This window comes from Sinocyclocheilus anshuiensis, unplaced genomic scaffold (genome assembly GCF_001515605.1).
Source record: "Sinocyclocheilus anshuiensis isolate Anshui unplaced genomic scaffold, SAMN03320099.WGS_v1.1 scaffold1534, whole genome shotgun sequence".
Lineage (NCBI taxonomy): Eukaryota > Metazoa > Chordata > Actinopteri > Cypriniformes > Cyprinidae > Sinocyclocheilus > Sinocyclocheilus anshuiensis.
Genome location: NW_015544232.1, coordinates 905,232 through 917,142, shown reverse-complemented (window position 1 = coordinate 917,142; position 11,911 = coordinate 905,232). Strand labels below are relative to the sequence as shown.

Genomic DNA, 11,911 nt, shown 5'->3' with positions numbered 1-11,911 from the left:
TGCATTCTATTTGTTTTCTTGTATTTATTATACAGTTAACAAAAGCAAAAAAAAAGGCCTCCAACACTAGCTTGTTCTATTCTTTTTCTATTCTATCTATTTTCTTTTTATTTATTATATAATTTAAAAAATAACTCGCTACGTGTACTGCGTTAAGCTAACTGAGACTTAGCACTTACATATCATTGCTCTCTTGTTGATTATATATATATATATATATATATATATTAATGTTTATACCTGAGCACTGCCTCACTCCATAGACCTTAAAGTAAAGGTAGTGTCATAATTTTTTGACAGGAAGTTGTGAGAGACAGAGTTTCAGTGTGGTCAATGTAACATGCCAATTGTTCAGCTGACAAAACGTTTGTTTAAATGTAATGTTAAAAACTATGAATCATCATATTGAATGAGGTTCACAAATGCTATTTGCAACACAACTGCTTTAGATCACTTTAGATGGGTTTTTACAAATGTGCCATTTGCAATTAACTATACCCATTGCAAATTCTAAACTGAGTGTGTACACACTGCTTATCAAATTTAAAGGCTGCACACACCCATCTTGATGTCTTCATTCCTGGCTTACTTTCTTCAGCCCCTCATCATAGCTGGGCACTGACGTCACTCTCCGGTTCCCTGTACACAAATACACAGCTTATTGCTCTGTTTGGGATCTGGCACATTTATAGGCCTGTGGAATCAGCCCACGCTGGAATGAGAATGCTCGTTTAGGGTGGATATGGAACCTGCAATGTTGGCAGACACACGCACATACACAGGAAAAAAAAGAACAGAACCTTCACACAAACACTTTATTACATGAACAACTCTCATGAAAGTGGAAAGTGGCTTTTGAGAGGCATATTTATGTAATCAGGGTAAAATGAGACACGAACATTTAGATGCCACTTGTTTACGCAAGTAAGTATTATAAATTTAAAATAAACAATTTATTATAACAACAGTAATATATTAATATATAAGAGTTAAAACTACTTCTAACCGTTCAAATAATAATGTACGACAAAATAATGTTATTTTGGTCAGTCATTAACCTCTGAATAATAAAATAATTTTAAAATGAAATGTAAATCATTTTTTAAAAATATATATTTTGTTAACTTGCAAATTGTGACCAATTAACCAACATCAGAGAACCGTGAAATAACAAAATTGTTATATAAATAGTAAATATTAGGGAAATAGTTTAGCTCACAAAATAGTTTAGGAAATAGTAGTAGTAGTAGTAAAGTATTTGAAGTGAAGTAACAACACACAAACTGGGAAGAAGCATTTATTCCCCTCATTTGAGGTACAGAGAAAGAAAAGGACAAATATTCACATGTTGCAAGCATGTACTGTACTATATGCCCCTATAGCTATATTTCAAAAATACTGTATTTGTTTCACATAGATACACGTAACACCTAGGTGAAACTTATGCAACTACAAGCAATTGTCCTTATTGTTCACCCTCTGGTTGGCCTAGCTTATTGACCCTTACACGGGTTACAACTGCAGTTTACATTCAGTAAAAAGTATTGAAGTATGCTGCTAAGTACATTACATCCACAATCAAAATCCTCAGAAGGATTGGTTCTGAAATATACTGCATGGATAGGATTCCTGCTGTCCCTATTTAAGATCACATGTTGAGTTCTGTACTTCATTTTTTTACACATCAGGATAACACAGGCTATGTTTGGAATAGTATACTAGCATACTCATCTTACTATTTTTGCAGTATGTTATTTGTATAGTGTGAATAGTATGCACATTTTCTGGAGAATACTATATCCCACAGTACACTGTGTTCAACTTGACCTTTTATTTCCAGTGTGATTAATAAACCAGAAGATTTTTTTTTCCAGAAATGAATCAATGCAAACTAACACAAACGAACGTTTTATATATATATATATATATATATACACACACACACACCCACAGTAGTCAACATTTTAAGTGGATCAAAAAAGTTAATCAAAGTTGTCCTAAGACAAGAGCACATTTTGGTTTTAGGTTAACTTTGATGAAAGGTTTTGATCCACTTCAAATGTTGACTACTGTATGTATGTATGTATATATATATATATTTGAGTATGCTACATAGTAAGGCGCATGTTTAATATATGATGTTGTACGATTCTAGTATAGTGTTTTTTTCTCGTTCTTCACTTAAGATTTAATTACTTTGGAATACACATCAGATAATCAGCTCTGATAACTGATACATTGTTATGGTCAGACTTACATAACATCTGAAGTTGAACAATGACTTGGACTATCTGGCCTGTGTTGTCATCATATGTGATTGTTAGCTTTCCGGTTTACATTGTTTATAGATCGAAAAACTATTTTATCAAAAATTAATTAAGGCCCATTCTGGCATTAAACTGATTGTCTCTCATCACATTTTGCTGTCTAAACCAAATGCAACCTAAATGTGGTCTTACATTTTACTCTCAATCCGATGATCTCAACATAACCATGTGGCCCAATCATGAGACGTTATCTACAAACCACTGACTAATCTCTGCTCACTCCTGTTAAACACATCACAGAAACCAAACCATTTAGTTGTGGTTTAAAAGATAGTGCAGTGGTCATGGCCTTGTCGTTATAATAAGTTCTAAGTGGGTTTCCTGAGAGATAAAGAGGATGAGACGGCTAAAGGCAAAGGGTTGCCGTCTCCTCATTCCTCTTCTACATTCTGGCCCTGATCACATTTCCTGTTTTGTCAACAGGCCTTATCACAAGGGCTTTTGTTCACACTAATATCCTGCAAAATATAAGGCAATGCAAACAAACATTGTCTTTATGTTGGGGATTTTTGGTCCACAAATTTGTGATGTTTTGTCTCTGCGAGTTTCCAGACCTTTCCCTCAAGCACACGGAGGTTCCTCAGCAGAGAGCAGGGGGCTGCAGGTTGGAGCGTTGCTCAGAGGGCGGAAAGCGAAGATGGATGGATCGTAGGAATATCGGGGTGCGTGACGGCCACCACTCAGGTTCTGTGAGGGAACCACAACAAACAAACAAAAAGATATGAAGGTGACTGGAAGCTGAAGTGGGAAGAAACTGGATTTGATTTATTAGTGAGTGTCCATGAAGTCTACAAGACTGTAAGGAGTACCATTCGTCATTTTATGATTCAGAAAGGGTACTCTTGAGCACCCCTTTGTGATGGTCTAGGCTGAGGGAGGCATTTGCAAGAAGGCAATTTGACTATATCTCAACCCCTAAATGGCCCCCACAACTTCCAGTGCAGTGGAGTGTATTGAATTTGTGAGAACATTTAGCACAAAATTAAATATTGAGGATGTGTTACACAACAGTACAAAGCAATATCGATACAATCCACCTTCACACTTTCTGACAAAGACTACTACCACAGTTTGCTATGAAAGAGATTTTTGTGGAACATAAGCAATCCATTACAATCAGTTTGCTTATTTGTCAGCCCAACCATCATCTCTTGGTCGTCTACTTGGATTTACAGATTTTCGGTGGAATAATGTTGAATAAAGCAATAAGCCCCAAGAAGCCCTCTTCGCGTTAGATTCTCTATGGGGTTCAGGTCTGGTGAGTTTGCCGGCCAGTCAAGCACACCAACACCATGGTCATTTAACCAACTTTTGGTGCTTTTGGCAGTGTGGGCAGGTGCCAAATCCTGCTGGAAAATGAAACTCAGAATATGACGCAAACCTGCAATAATTAAATATGTTAAATAACACAAATGTATCTAATCCCATTTTATTAACTAATGTCTTTGCTGCTGACCTTTGATGATCCAGTTCAATCATACTAATAAGCAAAAATTACTTTAGATAAACTAACAATTGTGCTTCATTGTTTTTTTATGGCTGAAGAGTGTTGAACCTTCTTCTCCTGTGTTCTACTGTACAGACGTGATTTTACTTTTCCTTCAGCCTGAGGTTTATTCATTACACTTTTTGGTGTGAAAGGGCTTTTACATTTGCTATAAATAGAACTTTTTATATTAAAAACAATCAAGCCCTGCTCATATTTAAAAAGTAACACGAAAGTAATGCAAAAGTAACGTAACGCATTACTTTCCATAAAAAGTAACTAAGTAACGTAATTAGTTACTTTTTTAGGGAGTAACGCAATATTGTAATGCATTACTTTTAAAAGTAACTTTCCCCAACACTGGTCATCAATGACATGTAGGTGGGGGAGTAACAATTTCTGCTAATTAATCAAAGAGCTGTAGATCCAATCACACACATTTGTAAAGCTGTTAGCGAATGTTTTTTGGAACTATGGTTTTGGAAAACATAATCGTCGAACTTTGTTAGTAACGATGGAACTTGCGACCATAGTTGTGAAAAAAAAAAGTTATGTAAAGAATAAAGAATGTATTACTATTAATTCACTAAACTATTTTCTTGGAATCTTTGTATGTTAAACTCTTTAACTTGCATGTACTATGGGTAACATGGCGAACTTAAACTAAAATGTTCCTCTAGTGTATCATCACCGGCTTACATGACTGAAATGATCCTTAAAACAAAAAACCTGAGTAAAACCAAATGAGCAAAAACCTGAAAAAACCCCAGAGAAAGGAGGAGTTCCTGTCCTGGGCAATGAAAGAAGCTGTTAATATGTTTCACATATGGCCAGCTAAATCTAGCCTGGCTTAAACTGCACAACTCACAAAGATATATAGGCTTGTACCACAAGGTTAAGCTCTTTTCCTGTCAAATAGCCACTCTGTTTGAGGTTTTCAAATCCATCAAGGGGTCAGATCAACACTTCGTCAAAATAAAAAAGGAGGCCTCAGGGTTTCATTGCAGTGCTTCATAATTCCATTTACTTTCTACAAGCAGCTGTTTTCCATGAATCTCCCTTCAGGAAGCAATGTTCGGAGTTTAATCATTTTAAACTGGTTTCATCCATGCATTCCTAACAGCAAATGACAAACTATCAAATACTTTCCTTTATTTTTATGTTTTAAAGGGGTCATATGACATTGCTAAAAAGAACATTATTTTGTGTATTTGGTGTAATGCAATGTGTTTATGCGGTTTAAGGTTAAAAAAACTGTACATTATTGTTGCTCCGCTATACCCCGCCTTTCTGAAACGCGTCGATTTTTACAAAGCTCATCGGTCTGAAAAGCGAGGTGTGTTCTGAATGGCCAGCTATCCAGTGCATTGTGATTGGCCGGATGCCTCAAGCGTGTGACGTAAATGTTACGCCCCTTACCATACTGTGATGCCGTGTCCCGGCCGGACAGTCCTCCGTAAAATGCGCTGCACACATCTGAATATTTGGGTTGAACTGTTCTGGAAAAGTGTTGTAAACAACTTAACCACTGAGTTGTGTCTAGTTGTGTCCTCTTTTGAAAGACCAAACAAAGTCGTTTCGCTTTCACAACGAAACACAGCGTCTCCACGACATGGCGGCAGTGGCAGCAACAATACTACAGCGAGAATCAAAGTTACGCCTTCTTTCATTGCGTAAACATTTGGGCGGCGTTATGCAAATCTTCTCACACAGTGACGTAGACATGTGGGGGCGTGTTTAAACGAGGCGTTTTAGGAGGGCGTTGACGAGTCTTAACTTTTATAAAGAATATCTCTTTGGGTTTGAGACTTTAGTCTTTGCAACTTTAGGGATCTTATCTATTCACGAACAGCTTGTAACACTCCAAAGAGAAAGGAAAACTTGAAATTGCATCATATGACCCCTTTAAATAGCTCCACAGGCCTTCAGACTGACAAATACCTGCAACTTTAGGAAGACTAATTATTATAAACTAATAATAACAAATAGATCAGGCTTTACGGGTACATTTTAAAACCACATAATGCATTTAAAACATTACACTACACACTACACCACTCATACATGGGAAAGATTTAACCCCTCAACCCCTAACATCTGTCTTGTCAACAAGTTTGGACCAAAACTCATCCAGGCAATGAGACTGTTTGTCTTCTCTGGCTTCATCCACTATGGATTTTTTTTCCCATTCTCTCCTTCTTTGGTTCACTGCTTTCTTGTTTCTGAGCCCTCATACTCTCTGGTCATGTCCCAGACCTCAAATCCCCATGATGATTTTTCCTCTCCCCTAACAGGCCCCCAGATAGCCGCTTCCCTCTCCATCTCCAGCGCTCACCTGGAGCTTGGCCAGCAGAGAGACAGGGGCTCTGAGATAATACGAGGGGCCCAACCACTACATGTGCAGTTGGGAAAAGATAGACAGGGGAGAGTGAGTGGGAGAGAAGTATTATTATAGGGTTATTTTTGTATATTAGAACAAAAAGACAAACTACTGATTGAAAAACATTTTCACAAACTGAAATAAATGAGAAATGAATCAAACAAACAAAAAAGTATGAATTAGGGGCTTAGGGGCTTAATAGACAATTAATATTCAGTAATATTATGGTTTTAACCACACTATCAGATGAGAATAGAGCTGGATAATGTCACTAACTTTGCAATGCAATGACATTATTGCCTTCTGTAGAGCTGCATAGAGACTGAAAAAAGAATGGTGTAGAAACAACATTTACTCAGAAATATCTAGTACATTTCACAATTATTTACAAAGAAATGGCAAGTAATATTGATTGTGACGTAGAAAGACTGAAATAGAATTTTCATGTAAAACACTCCAATAATGTTAACTTACAACTTCAAAAAAATATTTTTTTACAGTGCAGCTTAAACTAATTTTATAACCGATAAACTTTGCAACATTTGACAGTTATTTAACGAATTAAAAAATGTTGAATTAAATCGAGCTGAATAATGACACTTGTCTTCTGTAAAACTGGGTTACAGCTAATATTGAACTTGCTTCATAACTGATGAAAAACACTGACAACGTCAGCTGAGTTACTTCACTGCTATTCACAACTTCTCTCCCATGGTCTCACCGGATAGTAAAATATCTATTGTAGTAAACCATCCAAGTATTTGACTGTTTCATGAAAACTAAGAATTCAGACATACTTCTGAATCCTTGGTTTTCATGAAACAGTCAAATACTACAATGGATATTTTACTATGGATATTTTGCCTGTCTTTGAGGTCATAAAGTGTGGTCTAATTTTAAAGCAGAAATACAGAACAGAAGTTATGTAAGAGGAATCAATGTCTACTTATCACTGTTTAGCTTAATACCCTGTGAAAGTGATATGGTTATAATTTTCACAAGTCTGAAAACTGGCTTGAATAGATCAGTGGATACAAAAATTACAGGATAAATAACAAAACCATTTCCAATCTCATTCAAATCAAAATATGCATAAAATGCATATTTAGCAGTCTCTTTCAGTCTCATTTTAACTGAGCTGTGACCATCATTCCACATTTTTCAAAGATTTACGGACTAATGAGTTATTGTTTATGATGTATAAATGTTTTTTAAAAAGCACATAAACATTGTAAGACTCTGATGTGACTAATAAGTAGTATGTTATAATATCCATCTATTTTCTATACCCTTTAATAGGGTCACAAGGAGTGCTGAAGCCTATCCCCAGCATATCAAAAGTATGTTGATATAACCATACAAATATATCATGGTGTTGATTGCTTGTTCCAAGCATAAGGTATGTCCCATGCTTTCCCATGTGTCTAACACAGAAACATCAACAAGAAATAAAACACAAATTTAAATTGGACTACAAAAATTATGAGAAAGTGGACTTTGCCTCCTCATTTTAGTACACTGCACACCACTGGTGTAACAGCATAATTTTGTGGAATATATGGCAGATTACATTGCTGCATTCACATTGGAGAATTTAAATATAAAAGGTTTTGCTTTTTTAGAGGTGAGTGACTTAAAATAAAATTTGAAAATACTAAACAATAATAAGCTTGGTGCAAAAGTGGTGGAGAAGGAAAAGAAATAGTGAGCCTGAAAGGAACAGAAGATGTGGCCACCCATGGAGGATTTTTTGAGCATGTCTGATCAAACAGATATACATAATGTGATAATATAGAGTCAGCAATCAAGGACAAGAGGCAAAGGAAAAGAGAGTGGGAAAGCAAAGAGAGTGGGAAGAGTGAAAGAAAGTTGAAAACAACAACAACAAAGCAGAGGAGTGAAGCGATGAACATCTTTCTCTCTATGGCTATAGATCCTGCAACAGCCGGCACTCTATAAATGGAAAATGACTTCATCCGAACATGCGCACACTTCCTTCTCCCTCTCCCTTTTCATCCCTTGCTCATCTCCTCACCTCTTTCCATTAATCTAATAAAAATGGTCATCCAATCTCCTGCAGATGAAATGGAGGTTTCTGGACGTTCAGTAGAGAGACCATACATAACAATTATTTTGCAAACAGAACATTTTACAGGAGGTAAATCTGCATTTCAGGAAGCTAAAAATTATTATTATTTTTTTTTTATTATAACATTTTAGTGCTGCAACATTCTGTGAATATGAGACTTAAATGTTACCAAAAGGTATTTCAAAAAATTAAATGGTATTAATATCTTTTTTTTTTCTTGTAAGGGGCCCCTAAGAGGTGACACAGATTGTGTTTCTAATTCATTTCTCTGACTCCTGGTCTGTAGCCAGGGCTGCCCAAGAGTGCTCCAGTTCCTGTGCCATGCATGGCGGTAGGAGGCAAGCAGGAGACACTGTTCTGCAGTCCAAAAGGTGCCGAGCTCATAATGACGTCACACACTGGCATCATTGAGCTCGGGCCTTCTGGACCAGTGTGATGAGGGCCAAAGAAACACTCGGGGTCCACGACCATGGCTATGAGGATCAGCGGGTGCGCTTTGGTGAAGCTCCAGCGCACTGCCAAAACAAGGCCTGCTCACATGTCATGTTTTATAAAGAAATCTAACCACCCTCATTTAAAGAAATCATGTATTGTTTGATTAGATAAAACCTGATCCAAGACCGGAATTACAAAAACATTGCAGTTACAAAAAGTTCAACACATTAACTATAAACATGCTTTACAAGATTTTGAATTGCATATATATTTTTTGTAATTCTTTTTGTCAAATTGTATTTTTGAAAAGTGTGCTTTGTGCGAACAAATGACACTTTGTTTAATATTAGGTTTAATATTTTGTTTAACTATTGCAGTGACATTCATATGAACACTTTTTTGGGGCCACTGTATTAGAGACCTTTTTTTTTTTTTTTTTACACACTCACCCGAATCTTAATAGTCCTTGTTTTTCCTCCACAGTTCTTTTTTAGAAGCATTTTCTGAAACAAAAAGCAGAAAGGAGAAATTGTGGTTAAAAGGAATTACATAAGCCTTCCATAAGTCTATTCAAAGCCAAACTCCACACAACAGCACAATGAGGAACACGTTTTCATATTGCCAGTATAAACATTTACTGCTTTTTTGCCCTTGAGCTGTTCTGGAAGAGCCCTGGAATTTCTGGGCTACTGTGGCTACCAAAACAAATGAGTCTTTTATGTAACAGAGCAAAATATCCTGTGGGCCGTCCCCTCAGGACAACCATGGAAATCTGTTTGCTTTCCTTACCCAGAACTCTACTGTTAGTGCTAAACTGAGGCCTGGTGACTCAAGAACAGAGGTTAACTCTGTTTCTTTACAGTTCGTTTTAAAAACAGTGCACTTAGGACCTAACAGTCTAAGCTGATCATTACAGTAAAAACAATCAGTGATCCTCAAAGATACAAAATTTTATGATAAAAAAAAAAACCTGCTATGAATAAACATTTCTACATTATTTACCCACATTTCAAACCGTGTGATATTCTTTCTTTTGAAGAACAAAAAGGGGATGTTTAGCAGAATGCTCAGGCTCCATCAAGGACCAGGGCTGTCAATGGACAAAAGGCAGTTCATAAAAGTAGTCCAAAAGACTCATGCGTTATATTCATTTTTATAAATACGAGGAACAGACAACATTTAAGTCACTGATTATCTTGAACTTCAAATCTCATTCACTCTTTATGCTTTTGTTCAGTAGAAAAAAAGCAGCATGAAAATGCTGCAAAACATTTTTTTTTTCATTTCCACAAAAGAAAGAATGTCATACACAACAATGGCAACCCACCATTAATGATGATGGAATATCCCTCTGTTTCTTTAGCGATCATTTAAATGCATTATATTACAAACAGGGTTTTTCGTTACCGTGAAAACAACCAACATTTTTTAGAGGTTGTATATAGTAATACATCTATGAGAAAAACCAATAGGAAGATTAATGCACATTTCAAGCAGTGTCTTTGTTCTACAAGGGAAAATCCCGGTAAAAAAAAACAACAACCCAGGAATTGTCCAGATCTGCGTGACTGGAAGGCAGCCATGGTTAAAGCCCAAGTGGAGTTTGAAATGAGCTCGGCCTCATTTCAAAGTTCCCAAAAAAGGAGATAATGTTTGTCAAGTTCACTCAACCATGGAGGGCAGCATTTAGACATCTGTCAGACAAACCATTCATTTCACTCGAACAATAGCTGTACCCCTGCGTTTGAGATATGAGTAACTGCATATGTGCAGGAATGGATTAGTTGGTAAGGATTAATAATGAAAAACTAACACGACACTAGGCCAAATGTAGCACAGCATATTACCATAACAGCTGTCGTATAGAATTAAACGTGCGATACGTAGTAAGTTGAGGCTGGACACGTTTACAACTTCAGGCAATAATGATGACTTACTATTTTGAGTATGTTTTTAGTTAAAAATGGATTTCGTTTTTAAACATTAAAGCTAAATGAGCATTTAGCAGCTAACCTGAATAGTTTCCCATATTGTTTTTCCATCAACACCTCCCATTCCACTTGACCAAGCACACACACACACACACGCAGTGCACTCTGAGAGTCATATGGTCATTCTACTCCCCTCTCTCTCTGTTCTCACCTTTTTGCGCATTCTGTCTCCACATATCCTTTTTTTCCACCTGGCACAATCTGGCCTGTATATTTGAACACCTGAAGACAAAACTACTAGGTTTACTTGTCCTACTTTGCTGTTTCATTCACTCACAGATTCACTCCATTGGGCTTTTGTTTAAAGTGAGAGAGGGGGCTGACATCTGTCATCCTCTCTTTCTCTCTGGAGGTGGTGGGCACAAAGCCCTGGAGCACATGGAGTTGTCTGACTAAGTATAGTTGTGTGCATTTGTCTTGCATTGTTTTCAAACTCAGCCATTGAGTTAACAAGCACTGTTGGTCTGAAACACTATTTTGAAGAGATCTTACACCAGAAAGTAATCTAAGATGGTCTTCGGAATTAAAGCATTTAAGTAGTATTTCTTTTTTTCCAAGGAATTGTCACAATGACTGGTCCTAAGGTTTTATTTATTTATATTATTTATTTTTTGATGGCTGTATGAAGTCACTTCCCCTCAAGCTCATACAGGTGTCTATGCAGAGTACCCACAGTTTCCAGTACTTTTGAAGAAACCAAAAGTGTCTATAGTGTTTTGTCTTAATAGAACAGTGCTTACTGATTTATAATAATCTATTCTAATCTATTATAAGTATCTATTGATTTATCTGAACCTTTGGCAAAATGTTCTGCTTGGAAAATTATTTCAAATAAATGGCACTGTAGCGTCTGGACCAATCAAACACACAATATATATTTTTGAAAATGTGAGCTCCAACGCTGCTAAGAACCCACTAAGTTCGTGCCAGGCTTCGGCCTTGACTTTCCATTCACTGGGATTCTCTGACTCAAACTGGTTCTTTTTCATCAACCAACTTCAGCAAAGATCAACTTGAACCTTCAGATTGCATCAAGCCTCTTTCAGACAGACGAGACGTGCAAGTATCAGATTTAGTCTTATTAGTTGATACCTTAGGCATAATTTGTACCTTTTTACAAAGGTCTGTTTGAACTAAGAATCTGATGTTCCCTTCAGGCTGTAAATCTGCTGAATATGCAAATGGTTCCATAACTTCATTCCT

General features: G+C 36.6%; 1 protein-coding gene across 2 annotated transcripts in view; it reads right to left on the bottom strand.

The window, feature by feature from the left end:
- Window positions 1-2,167: 2,167 nt before the first annotated feature.
- LOC107697539 (uncharacterized) overlaps window positions 2,168-11,911 on the bottom strand; it is a 34,836-nt gene continuing 25,092 nt past the window's right edge. For both annotated transcript variants that reach the window (XM_016498335.1, XM_016498336.1), the window contains 2 exons: window positions 9,167-9,220; window positions 2,168-3,014 (listed from right to left, as the gene is read on the bottom strand). In XM_016498335.1, the coding sequence (XP_016353821.1) occupies window positions 2,889-3,014; window positions 9,167-9,220 (180 nt within the window). In that variant the 3' untranslated portion in view covers window positions 2,168-2,888. The remainder of the gene's footprint in view (window positions 3,015-9,166; window positions 9,221-11,911) is intronic.